Consider the following 26,004-nt stretch of genomic DNA (forward strand, 5'->3'; position numbering starts at 1 on the left):
CCAGCTCTCCACTGCCTGCTTCAATCGGCTGTTCTTAACGGGCCTGCTCCAAAGCTGTCATCCTGGGATTTCTCCTTATTACTCTCCTGGAAGCATCCATTGTTTTCTAGATCCCACCTCTGTCTCTTTCTCAGTTTTCTCCTTTGTTCTGCTAGGGCAAATCCTCAAATAACAACCTAAGAACTGATGTATGGGAGTAATTTTTCTCAGGCTTTAAGTGTTTGCATTTGGACTGCTTTTAGCTGAAAGTAATGAAAAATCTCACTATTGCTTTCTAAACAAGTAACAGTTTGTCATTTTCACTAAGATCTCTGAGGCAAATGATTTAATTATTCAGCAGTACCATTAGGGACCCAGGCTGTGTTTAATCTTTCCACTCTGATGTTTTATCTTGATGGTTACAGTGCATTCTTCCATGTTGAGCCTGGATGAGGTGGGGACAGGGCAGAGTTATCGCATTTGTCTTCTTGTTAGGAAAGCAAGTGCAGACTTCCCCTTATATCTCATTAGCTAAAGCTGGGTCATATGCGATGTGCCCCACCCCTCATAGTTGGCGGGGTGGCAAAAGGGAGTAGAGTTGGGATGAGTATTGGACTGTCTGACAGTGAGTGTCAGCTATATTGCATGTGTTATTGTCTTCATTTTGTCCACACGCATTATGGACAGTTTGGATATGGAATTTTAGGCTGTTTTCACTAAACTGTATCACCCTTACTTCTTGCGATAGATGAGAAGATGGCCTTGTTGTAGCCATAACCAAGAATTCATGATAAAAGCCAGAGAAGGAGTATTTATATCCACAGTACACAGTATATATGTTAAGAGAGAAAGAGAAAAAGAAAATTCAGATTTCTATTTTTTTTTGCAACAACTTTTATCTTGGATATAAAATCTTTGTAACTAGAAGAGGAGACTAAATCTTCAGTGGATTCTCTTTGAAATAGTCTTTACTAAGTTTTATCCGTTAGTTCTACTTCCATTGGATATTTCCCACGGGCAGTTATGATTCTTCTCTTCACTGAAGACAGCAATGAAGCAGGGGTCAAATCTCAGCCTTTTCCTCTCTTTCTGTGGAGGCTGAGAGGTGAGTTGATGTCTGGTGGTGGGAACAGGAACGCCTTTCTTTTACAGAGACTGATGGGGCTGAGCTGCATCCCAGTAAGACTTGATCCTCAGCATGATCATCCTCGTTGGTGTGGGATGGGAGCCCGGATAGTTTCTCAGTGGCAGCCACAGTGGTGGTGGGACGATGTCTTCCCCCAAGGATGGTCGACATGCTTTGGGGGAGTCTGTTATTGAGGTTCAGGCCATCACTCTGGTGGCATCATTCTCTCCTCTTACCGCCTGTTTGCACTTGGCAAGGCTTTTCTCATGATGCCTCCAAGTGAATCACGTTTTTGTTTTTTTGTTTTTTTTTTTGGCTGTGCCGCGCAGCGTGCAGGTTCTTAGTCCCCTGACCGGGGATTGAACCCATGCCCCCTGCAGTGGAAGCACGGAGTCTTAACCACTGGACTACCAGGGCAGTTCCACGAATCATGTTTTGATCTGACATTCTGTAAACTTCCTTGTGTGACCCACTCCCGCTGGCTCCAGCAGTAGTGTCCAGCAGCTCAGGACCTTGTCCAGCGGATACTCATTTTCACAGAAACAGGCTTGGTCCTGCAGCATCACTGAATTCGCAGTGACTTAACCACCCTATTTTCCATTTGAAATCCTGTATTCGACTTGATATTTATGACACATTATTCTCATGTATTCATCACTGTGGCTAAATTTTATGGCAAGTGTTTAAACTAATTGTGACAAAAATGACTAACATCAGAATCTTCAGGTTTCTTCAAAAAATGTCAAATGTGCATCCCATAGAACTAGAGAATTCATATTTTGAAACCTGTGGTTCCTTTGCTACTGTTGTAGATAGCACGTTGTGTGGATGTCCGTGGAATTCGAAATATTGGGCTGACCAAAAAGTTCGTTTTGGTTTTTCCGTAACATCTTATGGAAAAACCCAAACGAATCCTTTGGCCAACCCAACAGAAGTCGACGCTCTGTGTTAAGGTTAATATTTGTAGTGTTACAATGTCTCTCTGTGATTTTTGAATATCACAAGTTAATTCTAAGTTTATCTATAGAAAGGTATGTGTCTTGGATGACTGCTTACTAAATGGAGTTTGTGTGTGTGAATTTGTGAACATTCTCCGTGGACTTGCTGTCGGGATGTTCACGCTACAAAACAGGGGTCCGCAGTGCTGACTCTACACGGAGCTCAGGCTTGTCCATCTCTAGCTTTCATGTTATAATTTTTTTCATGTCTCCATTCTTTCTCTTCTATAGCTTCATAGTTACCATTTGTAGGTAGTAGGGAAACAGGAAGTCTGTTATGTGATAACCTTATTTATTTTCTCTTTACTTTTTAAATGATATTAATTTGAAGGGAAGCTACCCATTGTTGCCATGTGCCCATGGCGGGGAAGGCAGGTGGCTTCCCGGGGCACCCTTGCTTACAGTGCAGAGAGCATTCTACCTCTGGGAGCCGGTGACTACACTAGCCACCCTAGTTTTCCCCAGACACATCAGTAACTCTCTTTAAAGAAGAATACCTCCACGTGCTTCCTGGGGAGGGCTGGTTGTGGTGGTTGCAGGACACCTGGCTTCGGGCACATGGGTGAGCAGGGGGCTGTCCTGATGGCAGGTCTTCAGGGGAGCTCCGCCTTCCCACTGCACCACCCCCGGCTTCAGCGGTGAACCACCTTCCCCGCTTGCTTCTCTGCACACACTCTGCGCAGGTCCATGCCCTTTTCTTTAATTAAGGCGGGCTAAGTTCACCCCTCTGTACCTTATACTCTATGTATAGCAAGCTGTATAGCAAGCTGTAAGAATTCATAAGAGTGAATATTTTCAAAACAAATATCGATGAGAAACCTATTATGTAGTTGAAACACTCCCCCCACAGCACACACACATTTGTAATTTAAGGAGAAATGCTACCATTTCCACTGTTTATAGGAGAGTAAGTGGGGGTTAACCTGTAAACAGATACAGCAGAAATCCCTTTCATTGGGCTGCACACAGCCACCCAGAGTGCCCGGCTGGGGAAAATAAAGCCATGATGGAAATGAAGAGTGGAATGGGAGGCTGGTCCTCCGAGTGCTCTGGGAGCTGACGTGCTAACCAGAAGGTGGAAAGGGTCACAGAAACGTGCTGATGAGAAAAGCAGCCTCTGGAAGATCAGGACCCTTACCGCCACTGAGAGCTGGTGAGAGAGGAGGGGGCCGTGCAAGGTGGAGAGGCAGCGTCAGGGGAGGCCAGAGCACCTGACAGCCTTAGCTGATGGACACTACCTACTACCGCCTTTTATTTGTGCGACCCTTTCTGGTTTGCAGAGCACTTTTACATTTAGTCCAGTCATCAGCCTGTGCAACAGAGGATGGTACTTAAGCGTCTCCAAACTCTTTGCTGCAATGCACCTGTGAACAATCCCTTCTGCGGTTTGTACCGGGAGATCCAGTTTTTTTCTGTTGGCACCTTTTACTATTCCTAGTCCTGGAATTTGAAAGCTTTGGGTGAAAGAAAAGTGATTTTGCTGCATAAAAAATTCAGGAACTCTCACCTCTTGTCTGTAGATTAAATGAAATCCACAGACAAGCAAATTGTATCATTAATACAGTCAACTTTCAGGGTATAACTAAAATTCTACTTCCCTGAGCCCGAAATCTTTCTCAGCTGACCTCATATAGCAAATTTTTATGCAATTAATTTGACAATTAATTATGTATTGTCTTGCAGTATCTCTTCTATTGGCGTTGTCAGCTGTATTTAAGTCTATTATGTAAACCTATCAAGGATGCTTCATATGAAGTAGTTGCTTAGTAATTATTTATGGATTTGGTCTCATAAATAACTACATTTGAATAAACTACCTTTAGTTGTCTTCCTTAGATGTGTCTATGATTCACTGAATATGTTTAATCTTTGGTTGATTTGTATGAAATGTAAAAAGAAACAAAGTAAAAATTATTCATCCAAATCCATGAATATAGTGTACTATTTGCAGCCATCATAAAACTGGGAGCTTCTTCGAGTTAAGTCTTAGAATTTAATTTTTTTTTCTAATTTCATCTATTTTAAAATATGCCAAAAATTGCTTAATGTTCTGGACCACAGATCATGACCAACACCATGGGATATCGTGAGGGTACTGTGGTTCCCAGCAGGACCCATCTGCATGGTCCTGCTTGCTATCACAGGAGGACCTCTCCTCCAACAGCTAGAGGCTGTGGAGGTAATGGCCCGATGTTCTCTCGCAAAGGATCTGTGGTAGCACAGACCATGGTGTTTCTGGTGGCAACCAGAAAAATGGCAGCACTAAACTGGGTCATCACAGAGCCATGCACAGGGAGAAGGGCAGGTGGGAAGTTACCAGCCCACTTGAGGGGAGGGACAAGAAGGTAAGTGGTTTTTCTTAACACTGGGGTCAGAAGCAAGGAAAAGATATTAGATCTCACTAGTCCTCCTCAACATTATACAGTAAGACTTTTGCAATATGGCAAGGGAAAAAAACAGAAGGTATACAGACTGGGAAAAAGGAAATTAAGCTATCTTTTTTTGAAGATGAAACAGTTATATCTGTTGAATGTCAATCATAAAGATCTAATTGACAGTAACTGAACACTCCAACCAACAGCAGCAGCAAAATACACAAGTGCCCATAGAGCATCCATCAAGATATATCATATCCTGGGTCATAAAGCAAACCTCAACATATTTTAAATAATTGAAACCACACAAGTGTGCTCTTTGACCATGGTAGAATCAACTAGAAGTCAGTGATAAAAAGATAACAGAAAAATCTCAGAAAAAAAAAAGAACACATAATTGATGGGTTCGAAGTCTCAAGGGAAATTAAAGAAAATACATTAACTGAATGAAAATGAATGTACATCAGAAAACTAAAAATAGAATTACCATATGATCCAACAGTTCCACTCCTGGGCATATATGCAGGAAAACTATAATTCAAAAAGATACAGGTACCCCTATGTTCATAGCAGCACTATTCACAATAGCCAAGACATGGAAGCAACCTAAATGTCCATCAACAGATGAATGGATAAAGAAGATGTGGTATATACATACAATGGAATACTACTCAGCCATAAAAATGAAGGAAATAATGCCATTTGCAGCAACATAGATGCAACTAGAGATTACCATACTAAGTGAAGTAAGTCAGAAAGAGAAAGATAAATACTGTATGATGTCACTTATATGTGGAATCTAAAATGTGACACAAATGAACCTATCTACGAAACAGAAACAGACTCATGGACATATAGAACAGACTTGTGGTTGCTGAGGGGGGAGGGGGAGGGATGGAGTAGGAGGTTGGGGTTAGCAGATGTAAGCTATTATATATAGAATGGATAAACAACAAGGTCCTACTGTATAGCACAGGGAACTATATTCAATATCCTATGATAAACCATAGTCAAAAAGAATATAAGAGAAAAATGTATATATATGTATAACTGAATCACTTTGCTGTATAGCAGAAATGAATACGACGTTGTATATCAACTATACTTCAATTAAAAAATAAATAGAAAAAAAAACCCAAAAATGAATGTACCACATGTCAGTACTGATAAGATGCAACTAGGACTTCCCTGGTGGTGCAGTGGTTAAGAATTCGCTTGCCATTGCAGGGGACATGGGTTCGATCCCTGGTCCAGGAAGATCCCACATGCCATGGAGCAACTAAGCCCGTGTGCCACAACTACTGAGCCTGTGCTCTAGAGCCCATGCTCTGCAACAAGAGAAGCCACCGCAGTGAGAAGCCCACGCACCGCAACAAAGAGTAGCCCCTGCTCACCGCAACTAGAGAAAGCCCGCGCGCACTAACGAAGACCCAACACAGCCAAAAATTAAAAAAAAAAAAAAAAGATGCAGCTAAAGCAATTGAAAGGGAAATTTATAGCACTAGATCCTTATGCTAGAAAATAGGAAAAGTATCAAATTATAAGTTCCTCCCTGTATTAATCAATTTGGGCTACTGTAACAAAATACTACAGACTGGGTAGCTTCTAAACAACAGGAAGTTATTTCTCTCAGTTCTGGAGACTGGACAGTCCAAGATCACGGTGCAGCTTGATCAGGTGAGGGCCCTTTTCCTAGTTCATGGCCAGGCCTTCTCACTATGTTCTCACATGGTAGAAGGGGTCAGAGAGCTCTCAGGCTGCTTTTGTAAGGACACTAATCCCATTCAGGAGGGCTTCACCCTCATGCATTAATCACCACCCAAAGGCGCCACCTTCTAGTACTATCACCTTTGAGGGTTAGGATTTCAACATGTGAATTTTGGGGGAACACAAACATTCAGACCATAGCACTACCTCAAGAAACTAGAAAAGGAGAGCAAAATAACCCCAAAGCAATCAGAAGAAAGAAAATGACGATAAGAACAGAAATCATTGAAATGTAAAACAGAAAAAGAGAAAAATCCATGAAACAAAAAGCTGATTCTCAGGAATAATCAATAAAATGGATAAATCTCTAGCAAGACTAACAAATATAGCAAGAGAAGATTCAGGATCCTACAGCCATTGAAAGAATAATAAGGGAATAACATGAACAACTTTACATTCATAAATTTGACAACTTCAAAGAAATGGACCAATTCCTCTAAAACCACAAACTACCAAATCCACCCAAGATGAAATAGATAATGTGAGTAGTCAAGAAATTGAATTTGTGATTTAAAAGTTCCTGAAAGGAAATCTCCAGACTCAGCTAGTTTCACTAGAGAATTCTACCAAATATTTAAAGAATTAACACCAGTTTTACAGTCTCTTCCAGAAAATAGAACAGGGAGGAAACACTTCCCAATTCATTTTATGAGGTCATTATTACCCTGATGCCAAAATGGATACACATTACAGAAGAAGAGAAAAAAAGCTGCAGACCTCTATCTCTCACAAACTTAGATGCAAAAGTTCTCAACAAAATAATAGCAAATCAGTTCTAGCAATCCATAAAAAGAATTATGTTCTACGACTGAGTGAGATTTATTCCAGGTATGCAAGTCTGGCTTAATATTCAAAAAACTCAATTAATGTAATCCATCATACCAACAGACTAAAGAAGAACAATCATATGATCATATCAGTTGACACAAAAAAAGCTTTTGACAAAATCCAACACCCTTTCATGATTAAAAAAAAACCTAACAAACCAACTCTTAGCAAATGAGGGCTAGAGGGGAGCTTCTTCAGCTTGATAAAGAACATCTGTAAACCTACAGCTGTCATCATCCTTAATGGTAAGAGACCATGTTTTCCCCGTAAGGTCGGGAACAAGGCAAGGCTGTCCATTCTCACCATTCTTACTCAATGTAGTACCAGAAGTTCTAGCCAGCACAATAAGGTAAGAAAAGGACATCATCAGTCACTAGGGAAACAAATCAAAACTACACTGAGGTGCACTTCACATCCACTAGGATGGGTAGAATAAAAAAGATAGATAATTACACGTCCTGGCCAGGATGTGGAGGAATTTGAACCCTCAGACAGTGCTAGTGGGAAGGTAAAATGGTGCAGCCGCCTTGGAAAACAGTCTGGCAGTTCCTCAAATGTTAAACTTGGAGCTTCAGACGACCCAGCAGTTCCACTCCTATGTTTATACCCAGGAGACTTGAAAACATGTGTCCACACAAAAACCTGTACACAGATGTTCACAGCAGCATTACTCACAGTAGCCCCCAATGGAAATTCTCTTCTTGATGTAAAGGATTGTAGAATTTTTTAGTATCTCCTTTTTTTTAGTTATCTAAGAGTAATAGTGGAGAAATTTGGTTATAATTTCTAATTAAGCATCTTTACTGAGTTATAGAATGATTCTAGAGCATTTTAGAAAATGATTGCTAACAACTAAATGGCTTTAAAATAAATAGTGGACGGTCCATTTAGGCAAACTCTCAGGATAATCATGCTCTTTAGCCGCCCTCTAGGGGGAATATTGGGGGGGTTTCTCGGTATGATTACAAGTATTCCTCCAACAAAGACGACTCCTTCTGCTCTCTTGGCCTAGATTTCATAGTTCCCAGCAATAGGTACCACTTCTTTTTAAATTACTATTTAATATTTGATATATATAGAATTATATAAATTATATATTAAAAAATTACTACTTCCACTTTGTATCTGCTATTTTTAGTACAGTATCTGTCGCATGATAGATGCTCCATTAACAACTTTGAAATGAGCTGGGTAAGCAATACCTGATTCCTTTACAGATCTCAGTCTCTCTCTGAACTTTGCAAAAATGTCCACTGTAAGTAGGTGTTATTAAATTGAGAATAAAAATTGCTTTAAGCTAGAACTGGAATTATTACCAAGTAGATGGTATTTTCAGAAAGTCACTTGGTAAAGACTCCTCTGAAATTATCAGTGCCTTCATCTCTTTATCAAGAAGTCTTGTATATGTATATGGAGAACAGAAGCAGCACAATGGCAGAGTTTCATTTAGAAAATGAGAGGTGTAGGTGCTCCCCCTGCAACCCCCGCTCACCTCCAGCCGTGCTTCTGGAGCGAGCGGTTCCGGGCCTGTGTGAGCTGCTTGGCCAGCCTTCCCGTGAGCTCTGAGTGCATGAGTGCCACATTATCCACACGTGTGGAAGAGGTAGCAGATGTCTTTCTTGGATCTGGTTGCTGTGTATCGCATCTGAAGATTTTTCTGGATCCTTCCCAAATCCTCCAGAAGGCTCTAGTGAGCTTTTAATGATTAAAGTTTTCCTGGTGTTTGAGCCTGTAGGTTCTCCAGGAGAAGCCCCTTTGGGTAAAAGTGCATCTGCGGTGTGCCCTTCAGGGTGAGTGGTGGCTCCCAGCTGGACCTGTTCTCTTCTCAGCCTGGGTGCCTTTGAAAAGTCCTCTGAATCACTAGTAGTTATGTTTACATGCAAGCTGTTTCCAAAGACTAATTTCAATTAAAAGGTCAATATCTTAGATAAATACAAAACCAAAACAGTATATTGGAAGTAGCTCATCTGTTGGGTTTTGTTTTGTTTTGTTTTTTTGTATTCCTGGGTTAGCAGCTTGAAAAATGAATCGTTGGTGGAATTGTTTGTCTTGAATGTCATTTTTAAAAAACGTTACTGATTCTAATTAACCCCAGTGCAGAGCTCTCGTGTGCCCAGTGGTGACGACAGGTCCCATATGAGTCTGAGGGGACTATTATTGTGTGTTACCACACTTCAGATTATCTGCAGCCACATTTAATGCTTTCTGCCAGTTTATACATCAGCATACTGCAAGGGGCTTGTTTAAGAAATAGAGGTTTCTATCAATGATCACTGTGAACTGGGAAATTTAGTTTCTAGTGGACTTACTTGGGATGAAGATGTTCCTGCATCGTCTCCCTGTCTCCTTGTGCCTCCTCTGCCTCAGGTACTTTGCAAGGCTCTGGGCCAAATGCTCGTGGACCACGAGGTGCAGCCCGAGGCAGACCTAACACAGAGGCACTGAGCGGATCGCTACCTGACAGCACCGCCCGGCTGTGTCGGGGCTGCGGGAGCGCTGCCTCCGCAGAGGACAGGGCACAGACGTCCTGACATCAGCAGAAGTGCCCTTAACCCACCAAGCACCCGACGTGGCTGCCAGGGCGTGGGAACCCGCCCCACCCCCGCCTCCCCGTGGGGGCCTGTGTCTAAGGCCGACTTGGGAGAAAGGTGGCCTTGGTGTGACACACTGCTTCACTTCTGAGAGCCTGAGGCTGTAGAAGCTCAGTGACAGGCAACAGCAAAGATGGAAGGGCTGCAGCATTGGGGGGCTGTAGCCAGAGGACCTGCTCTTCGGTTCTCAGAAAGTAAATTTACTGTGGAAGCAGATTATAGACAGAGAGGTTAAAACTAGTAACCCACACCAACATTTAGGAATATTGAATCTAGGTTTTACATAAATGACTGTTTCTTCCTAAATTGTTTCCTGTAATCACCACGTCTGTGCGCAGTTGTGGTAAGGCTTGCAAGAAGCATGTGCATTGGCTTCAGTCCCAGGCCACCTCTCCAATGCCCCTTTCACCGTTGAAGACTGTGCACTCTGTTCCCCTCCCGGAGCCTGACCCATTGCCCATGTCATCCTCCCTCCTGGGCTGGGGAGGACGCACTTCCACAGAGCACGCGAGTCGAGACCACTTCCGGCAGCCTCCCCTGGCTCTGACACATCTGCAGCCTCTGCGTCTTTCCGCGTGACTCAGGTCTGATAAGCCGCAGACCCACACGGCACCCAGACCCGTCATCTTTCCTAGCGTGTTGTCACAGCAGACCTGGAAACTAATTTCCTGTGTGGAGCAGTTTGCTTCACTGGTGCTATTTTAGATTGTAGAGCTGGAGCCAAGGAAAGGATTAAAAGTGATTCTGCCTTCCCTTTTCTCTGTGCTTTAAAAAAACCACTCTGCTGATGGTTGTACAATGTGAGTGTACCTAACGCCACTGACCATACAAATAAAATGGGTAAGATGGTAACTTTTATATTACGTATATTTTGCCACAATAAAAAACCCCTTCCTCTAGAAATTGCAGTTTTTATTTTTATTTAGTATTAAGTATACTAGAATTTGATTTGTATTCTGGGTTTACTATTCCTTCTGTTAATAATCTGAAGAGGTTATTAATAGAATTACAGCTTTTACTGCCTTCCATTTGAGAAGGTTTTATCAGCCTTAATAGTGACAACACTTTACATGTCGTAATCAATGTTAGGTCTATATGAGTGAACACAGCTTTGTGTGTATTTAACTTACAAAGTTCACCCGAGACCGCTGTTTGGAAAAGACCCTGCAGAGCACTCATGGTAGTGTCACAGGTGTGTGGTATAGATTCAGGAGGGTCCAGATGGGATGAGGGAGTGGAAAACGGCCCTCAGGTCAGGACCAGCTTCCCGTACTCATGACTAGGACTCGCCCGGTGACCGGCAGTTCACGTCATTTCTTGGGGTCTCTGTTTCCTCATTGTAGAAGATTTTTAAAATTGGAAAGAAGACTTACCTCATGGGGATGTTGTAAAAAGCAAACGAAATAGCCAGTGTGGAAGAGACACAATCATGCAGACATAGGGGATTATTAGTAAGGAGCAAAACCCGAGACACATAAACATTCTTTTCAAGTTGGGAAACAAACGAGCAGCCATCAGTGATTAAAATTATCCCTTCCTGCCCCATCTGCCCTCCTCAATGCCATCATCACCTGAAACCCCAGCACCTGGTCTTCATGGAGCCCCGCCCCCTGGTGTTTATAACCCAGGAGTCCTTAAGTAACAAGTGATTTGGGGCTGGAGCTTGTGGTTGTCTCCAGAAGAGGATCTGGCAGCTGGGCCTCTCCGGAGGACTTGGCCAGGACCCCCCGAGCTTTAAGCCTCGGTTGATGGGTCCTTTCCTTCGTGTCACATTTCCGCTCAGTCTCCAGTTGTGCATGACAGTTAAGCTGCTCTCTTCCTTCCTGTCCCCCTGCAGGTCGCTGCTATTAACCCAAACCACCCACTGGCCCAGATGCCTTTGCCCCCATCCATGAAGAACTGCATTCAGCTGGCAGCCTGTGAGGCCAACGAGCTCCTGCCCATGATCCCCGACCTTCCGGCCGACCTATTCACGTCGTGCCTCACCACCCCCATCAAAATCGCCCTGCGCTGGTAAGTGGCACCCACCTCGACTCCCAGCGACCCCCCTGGGGTTTGCTGTGGGGACCCAAGGAATCTACCTGGGTCTTTTGGACCAAGTTACAGGCGTGAGCTCAGGACCCCAGGTGGATGCTGGGGTTTTCCTCTCGGGGTTCAGGATGCGCTCTCCCCCGGGTCAGGTGCGTGCGTGGTTTCCAGGAGCACCCTCTCCATTTCATCGCTAACTGTGGCTGTGCCCTCAGATAGTACCAACGTGGGTCATGCTGGAAAGTGGATTTTCTTATGAAAAAAGAAAAGCCTTCATTAGTTATAGAATTCTTTGCTTGAGTTGAAGTAGAATCTTTCAATTTATTCTCAGCAGTAAAAAAAAAATAATAATGATTTTTTTTCCTACCGCCACTCTTTTGAGAAGTTGAGAGCTCTTGCGAATATGACTGAGGAAATGTGTGGAATATTCCAAGACAGTAGGGACTGCATTTAAGACCCTCCATCATTGGCAGGACTCACAATGGAATGTGTGTGCTTCTTGCCTCCAAATCCAGTTTTCTCCCCTAGACCGTCTTGCTCTCTTTTAATATCTACTTTTCCATTTTATATTTTGCTGGAACCCGTATACATGGAGGTAAGTAGCTCTCGGTGAGGCACAGGTGGGACGGTGCAGCCGTGTGGGTTCACTGGACTCTGTGGAGGCGCCTTCCTCCGTTTCCTGCCGGGATGTCCTAACAGCGCAGAGGCACAGGGTCCTGCTTCCTTCCCCTCAGCCCGGGAGAAAGTGGGGAGACAAGCAAGGACCCTGGGGGCAAGGACACAGTGCTCAATCCCTCGGGAGGCCCCTCAGGTGACTATAGCCTGGGCGGGGGGTCCTGTGGTTGCCTTGAGCTGCTGGTTGGATGAGAACTTGGACTTGCAGCTTTACCTCTGTAGCAGCATCAGGTTGACCCACAGCACCTGGGTGAGGGCATCCACCTCCCACCCCAGCCCTCCCAAATCCTGGCTGTGGATCCCCCCAGGGAGAGGCCTCTTCTAACGTGCCTGATCCCTAAGGAGCTAGCGGAGGAGGTGTCCCCCAACTGCCGAGCTCACCCCCCGACTCAGCCAACTCAGACAGGGCCTGACCGGGGCCATTCCACACTGCACCCCACAAAGCAGAGCACACGTGGCAAAAGCAGACTCCAAGGGAGAGAGCTGAGCTAGTCATCGTGCGAGGCAGGACTGTTGTCATCAAGCACAGTGCACGTGACGGGAGGTGAAGGGAGGAAGATGCTGGTAACAGAGTGAGACTATGACCTGGGGATGTTGAAAAGAACCACATAGAGATACAGGTGAGAGGACTAGGGTGTTTGAAACAAAGGACACAGTGGATGGGTTTCCTAGCGGGAGGGGTGGCTGCAGTCTGACTTAGCACGTTGGGAGATTACAGCGAGGAGCTAGGCGCTGGGGAAGGCAGCAGGAGGAGAGAGACAGAGAACAGAAGAAAAGCAGGAGACACGGGGGAGATGGAAGCTCCCCTGTGGAGAGAGAAGGGGAACGTGGCAGAGCTGGAAATGCCTGAAGGTGATGCGGACACAGTCTTCAGAACTGGAGAAAGCTCGAAGGATCTGAGAGGCTAGGGCTGATGGGAAGGGAGGAGAGTAGGGACGCGACCTCGGGGCGAGGCTGAGGCTGCGCGGTACCCACGCCCACACCGCCTCTGAGCGTCACTCCTTTCTTCGTGGCTGCGCTGCCCTTGACTGGAGGTCTTTTCGTTCTTTGATTTGTAAGTGAGTTTTTCTATTTAGCTCTCCGTACTCTGTGATTGCTGTTAGAAAAGGTTTATGGTGCCATTTAATGTGACCTCAGGAAGATCTCTGATTCAGATGACTCAGGAAGTCGTTCATTTTATTCATCATCCAAGAAATAATTTACTAAATACCAACTGTGTACTTAAAACCCATGGGTAAGCACTATAGGCGATACAAAGAAGCATATTGTCCTGAAAAATTTACAGTCTCGTTGAGGAGACAAGATGTGACCTGAAAATTCATTATCTAAATGGGTGCTTCATGCCAGGCAAGGAAATCTGAACATTAAAGGCAATGCATGAGCAAGGACTAAATGGATTGGTGGCACCAAGGGCTATTTGTGTTTCCAGAGGACAGAGAAATCCCTAAGGGCCAAGGGGATCAGGGAGGGCTTCTCGGAGGAGAGGAAAGTTGAGTCGGGGTCTGGGCAGACGGTGGGATTTGAAGGGGAGCAGAGAGCACCACAGGCAGGTGGCCCCCACCGCAAGAAACCGTCCCTGAGGAGCGAGAGTGGGTCAGTCGAGAAAGGACATCGTCCAGAGGGGTGAGGTGAGGTCGGAGTATGGGCCAGCATCAAAGGGTGGGCTGCCTTGATGTTGGGCCAAGGACCTTGGCTCCTCCTAGGACTGGTGGGGGGAGGTGTTTATATGGGGAAATGACTTAAGAATAGTGTTTAAGGAAGATAATCCATGTAAGGATGGGGAGACCTTGGTCAAATGAGGCCTTTATCACAGCAGTGAGATCAGGATCCAAACTAAAGCAGGAAGGTGGAAACGGCCGTAGACCCCTCGGCGGGAGGGCCCACAGACACGCCCCAGAATCTGCGGTGCAACAGGCCTCATTCCCACTCATTTTCCTGCCCCTCCCTGTGGATTTCCTGCCCTTACTGCACCTGTGCACCCCGACTCCGGAACTGACGGTGCACACCAGCTCTGCTCCGGAACCCCGGGCTGGTGCTGCATCTGAGGGGGCTGTGAGTGGAGGGGTGGACTGACGAGGGAAGAAGCAGGAAGAGCACAGACGGGGCCTCCTGCCCTCGCCACTCCACACTCTGCTGCCAGCGCAGTGAGTTTATCTGTTTCTCCCCTGTGTCTCCGGCCCTGTCGTCCTCCACCAGGGGTCAGAAGGACGTGGCGTCCCTTCACTGGCAGCTGTGGGTCCCTGCCCTCGGGTCAGGGGTCAGGCAGTAGGCTTTCACTCCACCATGATGTGATGCATTGTCTTGGTACCTACCCGAAATCCTTTTTGGAGTTAATATATAATTAATTTTTTTAAAGTAAGCATTTAGTAGGAAGCACAGTGAAGAATCAAACTAATACAGTTATCAGAGAATGGACTTTGAGGTCAGTACATAACGGTTGTGGATGATGGTCGTCAGATAAGCACTGCCTGGAATGATTAAGCAGAGTCCCACGTGGGTGGGTCTTTTACAATTAACCACTTTCTGCATACTGAGGGATTGAAATTAGATAGAACATAACATTTCACTGAGTGTCCTTAGCCTGTGAATGGCAGTAAACCATATTCATGGGAAGAATTGTCAAGGGAATTCTGTACTTCTTTGTAACAGCTGAGTTAAAAAAAAAAAAAAAAAGACACCAGCCCTTTTTTACATGAAGAAAGGAGACAGTTTGCCAGATAGTATTAATACGTATATTTTTAGGGTTAAGTTTTTTTTTTTTTAATTTAAAAGTCAGTTTAATATTTTCCAATGAAAAGTGGGATATACATTCTTTGTAGAAAATTTACTAAAAAGTAAAAAGAAGGAAAAAGTTGTCCAAGATTTTACCATCATTACCACAATTAGTGTTAACTGTTTGGTTAAAAAGTCAGTCTTTTTTTCTGTGTCTGTACATGTTTGCATTGATGTAATTAGACTAAATTTATAATTTCATATACTTAAACCTTAGCATAACAAACTTATTTATCCTTGACCATTAGAAACTCAATAAATGTTATTTGTAGTGATTGCATAATATTTCACTGTACTGATGTTCTGTGTTATTTAACCAGGTATAGGGCTTTAGGTTTTATGATTCAGGTAAGCTCAGAGTAGCTCTAGAATAGGGGTCCATGGGCTTTTTCTGTGAAGGGCCAGATAGTAAATAGCTTAGGCTTTGTGAGCCCGAGGGTCCCAGCTCTGTTGTCATAGCATGAAAGAGCCATAGAAAGTATGTAAATAAATGAGCATGACCGTGTTCCAATAAAACTTTATTTACAAAAGCAGGCAATGGGCCACATTTGGCCTGGGAACCATAGTTTGCCATCCCCTACTTCCGAGAATGCAGCCAGGCTTTTACCTGCAAATGACTGCTGCACTTACCTGTTGGTCAGTGAACCCGAACAATAAATAACCTAGGAAAAACCTTTGCTCGGGAAGGTTCCTGTATAACTAAAAGGATGGTTTTAACAAAACTGCACTCATGTAAGGCACAGTTGCTAAAGAAAGTTATATACCTTGTAAACAGAATACAGCCTTACTTTATATGTACAAAATATGTGTACGTATATTTGATGGTGAGTATGCTTATAAATCTTATTTGGTCATGAAGTAGTTGTTGGAAGACATCATTCTCTGATTTTTGTTTCATTTTTGCCTCAATCTTATTTTCAGAAACTGATAATTTTAGTAATTCTGAAGTGAGCAATTACATTACTCTCCCTGTAAGTGATTTCCTTACTCACCATATACATCAATATAGGATAAGAATCCAAAGTATTTTTTCCTTAGGCTGTTTTCTACTTACTAGATTGAGTGGCAGGATACCATCTTAAATTTATTATGGATATATTTGTGTGCTACTGAAATTATAACTCAGTGGTACTTAATTTGCTGTGGGACTTGCTGTAAAATAGATTGATGCCCATCGCATTGTGTGTCATGCAGTTGTATTGTCTGTTAATGAAAATGGCAGACATCATTTTGGATTGAATAGAGGTCAAGAAGCATGTTTCCTTCCTTACAATTAAATTGAGTAATCTCAAGGAGTTTAAATGTTAATGGCATAGTATTACTGAAAATTTGCCAGCACGGAAAGCCTTGTCTTCATCTTTGCCCAGAGAGAGAGGCAGCTGCACAGACACCCTGCCCTGCAGCTGCACTGAGACCCTGCATCGTCCATCCAGCTGGGCCCCACGCTGTGTCCTGCTTGTCTCACTGCAGACACTTGCTTTGCATTTTGTGACACTTGTGGCATTTGCTTTGTGTTTTGTCTTGAAGACTTAACCAAGAATCGGTCAGAATTACTTTTGGAAACATAAATTCTTGCTGGTGTTTGATACTGGGGTTAACCATTTATTCTCTGTACAGTTTTCTAAAATACAGCTTCTCTGCTAGAGAGCAAGCTTTCTGCCTACCCATTTAATCAGTGCTTTCTGTTTTGTGATCTTTTTCAGTTTCTTGTAAACACTGAATTAAAATGAAGTATCTTATGTTTGAAGGCAGGCGATCTAGACACATTAGTGAATGAAATTGTCTTACCAGTTTACTTTGTAGTAATGTCACACTTTGCGTCGTAAACCTTGGTGGTAGTAAACTTAATTTGGGATTTATTTAAACAGTTTTCTAATCTGGAGGCCCTCACAATGTGGCCATAACTGTAATCTGGTCCTGCTCCATAAACCCCAGGACAGTTTCAGGGTAATTTCCAGTCTTTCAGGTTATGTAATTTGTCATGTGCCCACTCTGAGGAAACTATTTTTTCTCCCCAAGCTAGACGATGTACTCTCAGTGTTCCTATCTCTGACATACACTCAATTAAGATGAATATCATAATGTATTGTAATAGAGCTCCTTTAAAAAAAAGTTGACATGCAGAAACCTGATTTATGCTGCTAAGAAATGAACTAAACCAGACAGAATGGCACAGGCGCTGACTCCCTCCCCTGAGCCCAGTCCTCGGGCTGCCACAGGGGAGTAAGATTGATGGGTCCTACAGTGAGTCCACTCAACGAGTCAGAAACGGTGTGGAACCCTTGGGGATGGCTGAGACTGTTGTGGTGGGGAGTGGAACAGGAGAGGACCAGAAGGTGCAGCTGAGAGAAGGCCGAGGGTGGGCCCTCTGGTGTGCACATTACTCTTTCCATCATTGCCCTGGACAGTGCAGCTTGCCTTGCTGTATCTGGGGCTTAGAAGGAAGGAAGGAAGGAGGGAAAGAAGGAAAGAAACAAGGTGTACCACCTCTCCTTTGTAGAAAAAGCTACACGTGTAAAAATCAGAAGCACTACACCACAGAAAAATAATTCAGAGTGAGGATAAACATACCCAAAGTGATAAGAGAGAATATTGGAAATAGGAAGAAGAAATAAGAAAGATTAGTTGGAGGTATGGATCATGAAAAATACAATTGACAAAGTAAAGAATTTAGGAGGTGGGTTGAAAGGCAGCATTATGGGTATAACCAAAGGGCAAATTAGAGAGCTGGAAGGCTGGGTTGATTAATTCCCACCAAAGAGGTAGAGATGGAAAGAATGAGAGACCAGAAAGATAGAATTAAAGTTTGAATATCTGAGATATTGATCATGAAAAATAAGTCTAGGTTTAGGCCTCACTATGTTAGAGGTAACCACCAAAAGAATGAAAATAGAATATATTATGTTCACAGGAGCAGAGCGGATTTCTTCTCTCCAAAAGAAGGTAGAAAAAGAAAAAAGAAAAGCATGGTAAATAGAAAATGTGAAATAGATGGCTGAAATAAGTTTTGAAATGTAAGCGATTATCTAATTGTTAGTGAGTTGAATTCACCTCTCAAAGGGCAGTGATTCTCATGTTGGATAAAAATCATCATGATATAGCAAGTATCACAGGATACATGTTTAAAACAAAGTATTTGAAAGGTTGAAAATCAAAGGATGAAAGAGGAGAAATATGGAAACCAAAAGAAAGCTGGAGTGACAATTTTAATATGCATCAAAGAAAAATCTGAGATAAAAAATGTTGAAAGGACAAAGAAAACTTTTATTGTGGTAAAAAGAGCAGACGATCAAGAAGATACACTGACCATGGCTCTCTGGGCATCAAACAATATGGCCTTGAAATATGTAAGATGGGAACCAAAAGGACTCTGGGTAGAAACGGATACACCAGGAACATAGGTACTGAGACCAAGTACATAAAAAGTAAGAAAAATAGTTTAGATTTTAATAGCAGGACTAATTAGCTAGGTCTAATGTAGGCATATAGGACCATGTACCCAACAAGCACAGAATACACATTACTTTTGAGCATAGGTGGACCATTCACAGCAAACAAACAAACAAACAAAAATAAAAAACTGTGTACCAGGTTCCAAAGGAAGCTTTAATAATCCCAAAGAATTGATACCATATAAACTCTATTCTCAGACCACCATACAATAGAGTTAGAGCTCAATAATGAAAGGATAGCTTTTAAAATGTCTAAAAACTAAAAATCTTACTCTTAAAAAATAAAGTCCTTAAAGAGGAAATACTTTTTAAAAATTATGAAATACTCAGAGCTGAATAACAGTGAGAGCACAGCTTTTCATGTCTGTGGGATGTAGCTAAAGCAGAGAACGAAGATTAAAAAATAAAAGAAAAATCAAATGTTCACCTTAAGGAGCCCAGGGGAAAATGCAGTAAACAAAAAGGAATATGAAGAAAGGCAGTCCTGAAGATGAAGGCAGCCCTGAGCTGTTCATAGTGTCTCCACATCCAGAGCACCTCTGGGTAGTTTCTCCAGAATTCTCCCAGGAAGGAGGAGCAGCCCTAGGGCTCTACTGCTCTTTATATAAATTCTGGACCAGCACTCTCATCCTTAGCTCCTCCTTCAAGTGAGTCCGGTACCTCAGTTTTCATTCTTTCTGAGATTCTGCATTATGAGGGTACTTACTTCTTTTTGGCTTTTCCCCTTTGAGGTTTAAGGCTTCCATTCTCTCTCTGCTTAGTCACTACAACTTGCCCAACTCTTAATTCATTGAAATTTTAAATTATGGTAATAAAAGTAGCTCGATCTTGTTGAGCATTATGCTGTGCCATTACATGAATTAACCCATTCAGCCCCTGCAGGAAGCCTGTGTGGCATGGCCTGCCTTCAGCCCTGCTTTCAGGAGGAGGGGATTGAGGCTGCATGGTCGTGACTGGTAGAGCCAGGATTCAAACCCTGTCCTGACACCAGCGCTGACACTTGAGACTGTCTGTGTGATGATTGGCTTCTCCCATTTGCTGTATTTTCTCCCTGGTACTCTTTGTCCATGTCTTACTCTTTTTCTTCCCCTTTGGAGAGAGTTGAGATCCATGTGCATGTTTAATCCAGCATATTTAAGTGGAGTCATGGGCATTTACTTAACTTGGTAAAGGCTGTACAGGGCTTTTCAGCAAATATGCTTAGTGGAGAAACTTGAGATGCCCTCCCTTTGACATTGGGAATAAAGCAAGGGTTCTCTCTGGCACTACTTCAGTGTTAGAAGTTCTGGCTATCAGTAAGACAAGATACAATATTTGTAATTATCTGTGTGCATTATGGATCATCTTTCATATTTCATTGATTCTAGGATGTACATTTTCACATCTGAACATACCTGAGATCCAGTACCATCTTTTGATAAATAATGTGCCTGTTTAGTTGGCAGCACTTTTTCTTTCTTAGTGTACATAGAAATGCTTAGAAAAGCCCACATCAAGGTGTATGCTATAACCTTTCTCATTGCACTGTTTGTGAAATAACTGACTCAGGGTTTATCACTAGGGGATCATGAGTAAAATATCATGTTTGCAAGAGGTAAAATTACTGAACTCGGCTTACACGTACCAAAAATAATCTCAAAATTGTAATGGTGTTTATAGATTTTAATTAGAAAAGTCTAAAATTTATGGTCTAAGCTTTCTCTGTTAAGACCAGAAAAAGAGAAGCACATCAAACCCTAAGTATGTAGAAGAAAGGAATAAGAAAACAGCAAAAATAAGCGAAATAGAAAATGCACCAGAGAAATATACAAAACCCATGAAAATAGATAATAGTTTTTGAAAAGTTCAATAAAATTTTTAAACTCTAGCTAGAATGGTCAAGAAAAACAGAAAGAAGATATAAATCCCCTATTTCAGAAATGAGGGAGCATCACCACAGATCCAACAGACATTAAAAGGATAGTAAGGGAATCCTTTTAAGTATGAAGGACTTGGTGCCAATAAATTCTATGTCTTAGGTGAACTGGATGAATTTCGTGAAAGACACAGAATACTAAACCTGACACAAAAAGAAAAAGAAAATATGGATAGTTTATATCTCATAAAGAAACTGAATTCCCTAGTTAAAAGCCTCACAAAGAAAACTCCAAGCCCAGATATCTTTGCTAATGAATTCTAGCAAACATTTAAGAAAGAAATAATACCAATCCTTATACAAGCTCTTTCAGAAAATAGAGGAAGGGGGAACATTTCCCATCCCATTCTAAGAGGCTGACTTTATCTTAAAAATCAAAGTCAGACAAAGACTCTGCAAGGGGGGGTGGGGGAAAAAGCTACAGGTCAAGATCTCTCATGAACACAGGTATAAAAATTCTTTGTTTTTCTTTATTTTATTTGTTTAAAACAATTTTTGAAAATTTTTTGGCCGTGCCGCATGACATGCAGGATGTTAGCTCCCCGACCAGGGGTCAAACCTGCTCTGCCTGCAGTGGAAGCACAAAGTCTTAACCACTGGACCACCAGGGAAGTCCCAACAGGTATAAAAATTCTTAACAAAATATTAGCAAATGAAGCCCAACAATATAGAGAGAAGATAGAGTATTATGATCAAATAAGGCTTATCTCAGGAATGCAAGGCTTAACGTGAAAATCAATCAATGTAATTCATTACATTAGCAGAATAAAGGGGAAAACCTATATGATTATTTTAATAGATAAATAAAAAGAATTTGACAAAATTCAGCACGGTTTTATGACAAACTGATTCAGCAAACTGCAAATAGAAGAGAACATTCTCAAGCTCATAAAAGGCATCTAAGAAAAACTTACAGCTAACCTTGTAGTTGAAATGGTGAAAGACTAAACACTTTCCCCAGAAGACTGGAAACAAGGCAAAGATGTTCACTCTCACCATTCCTTTCAACATTGTACTGGAAGTCATAGTCAGTGCAATAAGCTAGAAAAGAATAAAATGGCATGCAGACTGGCAAAGAAGTAAAAATCTCTTCACAGACAACATGATTATCTACGTAGAAAATCATGAGAAGTCTACAAAAAGGTCACTGGAACTAATAATGCATTTTAGCAAGGTTCCAAGATATAAGATCAATACCCCCAAATCAGCTGCATTTCTATAAAGTAAAAACTAATAGTTGGAAATTGAAAATTTTTAAAAAACATACTATTAGCTATGGCATCAAAATTCTGGAATACTTGGGAGTGAATGTAACAAAATATATGCAAGATCTGTGCACAAAAACTATAAAACAGGGCTTCCCTGGTGGCGCAGTGGTTGAGAATCTGCCTGCCAATGCAGGGGACACGGGTTCGAGCCCTGGTCTGGGAAGATCCCACATGCCACGGAGCAACTAGGCCAGTGAGCCACAATTACTGAGCCTGCGCGCCTGGAGCCTGTGCTCTGCAACAAGAGAGGCCGCGATAGTGAAAGGCCCGCGCACCGCGATGAAGAGTGGCCCCCACTTGCCGCAACTAGAGAAAGCCCTCGCACAGAAACGAAGACCCAACACAGCCATAAATAAATAAATAAGTCATTAAGAAAAAACACAAAACTATAAAACATTGCAGAGAGAAAGACCTAAATAAGTGGAGAATTATACTGTGCTTATGGAGTAGAAGACTCAATATTTTAAAACTTTTATTCTACCCAGGTTGATCTATAGCTGCAGCGCAATATCCCAGTCAAAATTACACCTTTTTTTTTTTTTGGAAATTGATGTTGATTTTAAAGTTTATATAGAAATGAAAAGAGTCTAGCCAAAACAACTTTGGAAAACAGGCGTGTGGTTCAAGATTTAATGTATACATATAGCTGATTCATTTTGTTATACAGCAGCAGCTAACACAACAATGTAAAGCAATTATCCTCCAATAAAGATGTTAAAAAAAAAAAAAAGAAAGAAATGTGTGTGAACAAACAACTCATGGAACGGGAACTTGAAGTGGCTATTAAAATTTTGGGAAAAAAAAAAGGTTTAATGTAAAGCTACAGTAATCAAGACTGTGGTATTGATATAAGGATAGCCATGTAGATTAATAGAACAGATGATGGAGTGCAGAATTAGACCCCCACATATATGATTAATTGATTTTGGACAGAGGTACCAGATAATTCAGTGGAGAAGGGACTGTCTTTTCAACAAATGGTGCTGGAACAACTGGCTATCCATTCGGGAAAAAAAATAAAATCAAAACCCCAGCCCTTATTTTACACTAAGCAGAAAAATTAATTTCTGATCTATATATAAAAGACAAAACTATAAAACTTATAGATGAAAACATAGAAGAAAGTGTTCATGACTTCTTACATGTAACACAAATAGCACAAATCATTAAAAATTGATATATTGAGGTTCATCAAAATAAAAACATCTGTTCTTTGATAGACACCGTTAAGAAAATAAAAAGACAAGCCGGGCTTCCCTGGTGGCGCAGTGGTTGGGAGTCTGCCTGCCAATGCGGGGGACACGGGTTCGGGCCCTGGTCTGGGAAGATCCCACATACCGCAGAGCAACTAAGACCGTGCGCCACAACTACTGAGCCCGCGTGCTGCAACAACTGAAGCCCATGTGTCTAGAGCCTGTGCTCTGCAACAAGAGAAGCCACCGCAATGAGAACCCGCACATCGCAACAAAGAGTAGCCCCCACTTGCCGCAACTAGAGAAAGCCAGCACGCAGCAATGAAGACCCAACACAGCCAAAAATAAAATAAATTTAAAAAAATAAAAAATAAAGAGACAAGCCACAAACTAGTTGAAAAGATTTACAATACATGTATCTGAGAATATATAAAGAACTGTATCTAGAATATATAAAGAACTGTAAAAACTCAATCATAAGAAGACAACCCAAATTTTAAATAAATGGCCAAATGATTGGAATAGATGCTTGACAAAAAGAGAGAGGAAGAACCGACAGACCCATGAAAGGCGCTCGTGTGTTGGCCAGAATGTGGAGTAACTGGAACGCTCATACATTGCTGTGGGGATGAAAATAGTACAGCCACTTTAGAAAACAGTTTAGCCATTTTTAATAACTTTAAATATACACATAGCATACAACTCACCTATTCTGCTCCTATGTATTTACCCAGGAGGAATGAAAACATGTGTCCACACTGAAATGTGCAATGAATGGTCATAGCTGTGTTCATGGTGTCCAAAACCTGGAAACAATCCAGAGAGATGTTCATCCATGGGTGAATGGACCAAATTTTGGGACATACATTTAGTCTGTTACTGCTTACCAATAAAAAGGAACAAGCTATCGCTATAACATGAATGAGTCACTGCTTGAAAGAAGATAAGCACAAAAGAGTACATAGTTTATCATTTTGTGAAGTTCTCAGAGTGAACTACAACGAGAGAAAGCAGATCTGGGCTTGCTGGAGCCAGATACAGGGATGAGATGGACAGCGCTTCTGGGGGGTGGAAATGTCCTGTGTGGGAATTGTGGTGGTTGGTTGCACAGACAAAACACATTTGTCAAATACTTCAAATTATAATCTGAAATGGATGCATTTTATTGTATGCAAATTGTACCTTATTAAAGTTGATTTAAATGTTTTAAAATGCATAATATTGGGTGAAAAAATGATACTTTTTTGTAAATTAAACGCAAAAAATATAGTATAAATAAGTTTGCACATACACTTGAAATACGGAAGGGCATACATTAAATAGATGTGAGTGCCTATGGGGTATTGAGACAGGTTGGGGATGTAGGGAAGAAAACGGCAAAACAAAAGAGAAGGCTCACACACGATGATGATGTGTTCCACTAACTCGGGACTGTGAACAGCCTTCTGGACACCTAACATCTTAGAAAGTCACATACATGAAACGGACTAGACAGACCACCCTTTGCAAGATACCAGGATTTTAAAATCATGTCTCCTTTTATTTCTTTTAAATATCAGATGTCAGTGTTAAAGTGTTGTCCCAAGGCTCAATGTAATCAATAATGGTAAAAAGCTAAGAAATATAATGTTTACAGAGTTACTGTCTAAATATTGACCAATTTGACCAAATTTTAGGCACATAGCGCCTTTTGAAAATCATCTTATTTCCCTGAGAAAAAGTATTAAGTGAATTTTTTTTTTGAAGGGCAGGTTGCCTTTTAATTACTGTTCACGTTTGGGCTTATTTATCTTCTAGTAATTTGCTGTTGGCTCACATTCTCCCTACTCCTCCAGTGTTTACCTAACAAGAGTACGTGGAATGTATTATCTCAAACGGATCTCACTAGGCAGTTCAGTGAGTCCAAGAGTCTTTTGTGAGAGTTTGAACGAATCAGTATGTAATGTGTGTGGAAGACTCGAGGGGAGCAAGTGTGAACAGAATGTTCTTTTAACATAACAGGAGTGTTCAGAAGAGAATAAAGATTTTATGCAGTTCAGCTCACAATGGGACTCTTACAGCCACCAAGTTATTAATATAGTTACGGGAAATCAACTTTGGGTGAAATGATGCTTATAAAATAGTGTTCTGCCCCCGCCGGCCGGCCTCCCTCCCTCCCAGTCCTCCTCATGATCGTCGGCCAATGGAAGCAAAGTCGTTTGTCCTCTGCTGCTTTGATACCATCATCACTGTGTTCCAAATTAGTTTTAATCCCTGTTTGAAATCATACGTGCAGAGCAACTGATTATATCACTTTTTATAAAACAATTACCTGTTAACTATTCATTTGCTTATTTGTATCTTCTCCTTAAACTTCTGGGCATTTTAACGGTACTTTGACTTCTTATCTGATTTGTGTGCCTAAGGATGCAAAATCAGTAACAGTAAATCACATTGCTTCAGAGACTGTTATTTTATACAGCTGCATACTTGACAGCACACTTTCATGACCCTTATGGACCAAGAAACAATCCTTTGATTGGTGCTGAACTAGGCGGCATATTGCATGAACCAATTTCATTCTCTTTTTACTTTTGCTGAGATGGAATTGATGGTCCCTCTTAAGTAACATCACGTTTTGAATACCAGCACAGTGTGACCACGTATAAAACCCATGCAGATGGTAGCATAGTGACCCCATCAGCGTCTAAAATAGTGTAAATTAAGCCACGAGATGTCAGCCTCTTCTTTGTTTTTTTTACTTCTTTATTTTACACACTTTATTCTGAGCGTTTAAACTGGATGCAGAGGCCATGTTAAGGCACTGAGACTGGGCGTTAAACCTCGTCCTAGTGTTAACTGTTGTCACCATGGTCATCAGAACAGCTTGTTTGCTTATCCTGAGATTGAATGGACTTGTGAAATAACTTCTTTTGAATATGTGTTCTGTTCAGTCAGCCTTATTGTAAGTACTAAAATTATAAAGATCTGTGAGACGAAGTCTGCTAAAGAGACACTTTTTATCAATGCTGCTCTTGGGGATGGAGAAGCGGATGAG

The 26,004-nt window shown here is 41.9% G+C and overlaps 1 protein-coding gene across 6 annotated transcripts in view; it reads left to right on the forward strand.

Annotated features, from left to right (window-relative positions):
• RPTOR (regulatory associated protein of MTOR complex 1) overlaps positions 1-26,004 on the forward strand; it is a 451,485-nt gene that overhangs the window by 279,521 nt on the left and 145,960 nt on the right. For all 6 annotated transcript variants that reach the window (XM_082372791.1, XM_082372792.1, XM_082372793.1 and 3 more), the window contains one exon: positions 11,502-11,677. In XM_082372791.1, coding sequence (XP_082228917.1) covers positions 11,502-11,677 — 176 coding nt within the window. The remainder of the gene's footprint in view (positions 1-11,501; positions 11,678-26,004) is intronic.

Source organism: Balaenoptera borealis, assembly GCF_965194805.1.
Source record: "Balaenoptera borealis genome assembly, chromosome: 20".
Taxonomy (NCBI): domain Eukaryota; kingdom Metazoa; phylum Chordata; class Mammalia; order Artiodactyla; family Balaenopteridae; genus Balaenoptera; species Balaenoptera borealis.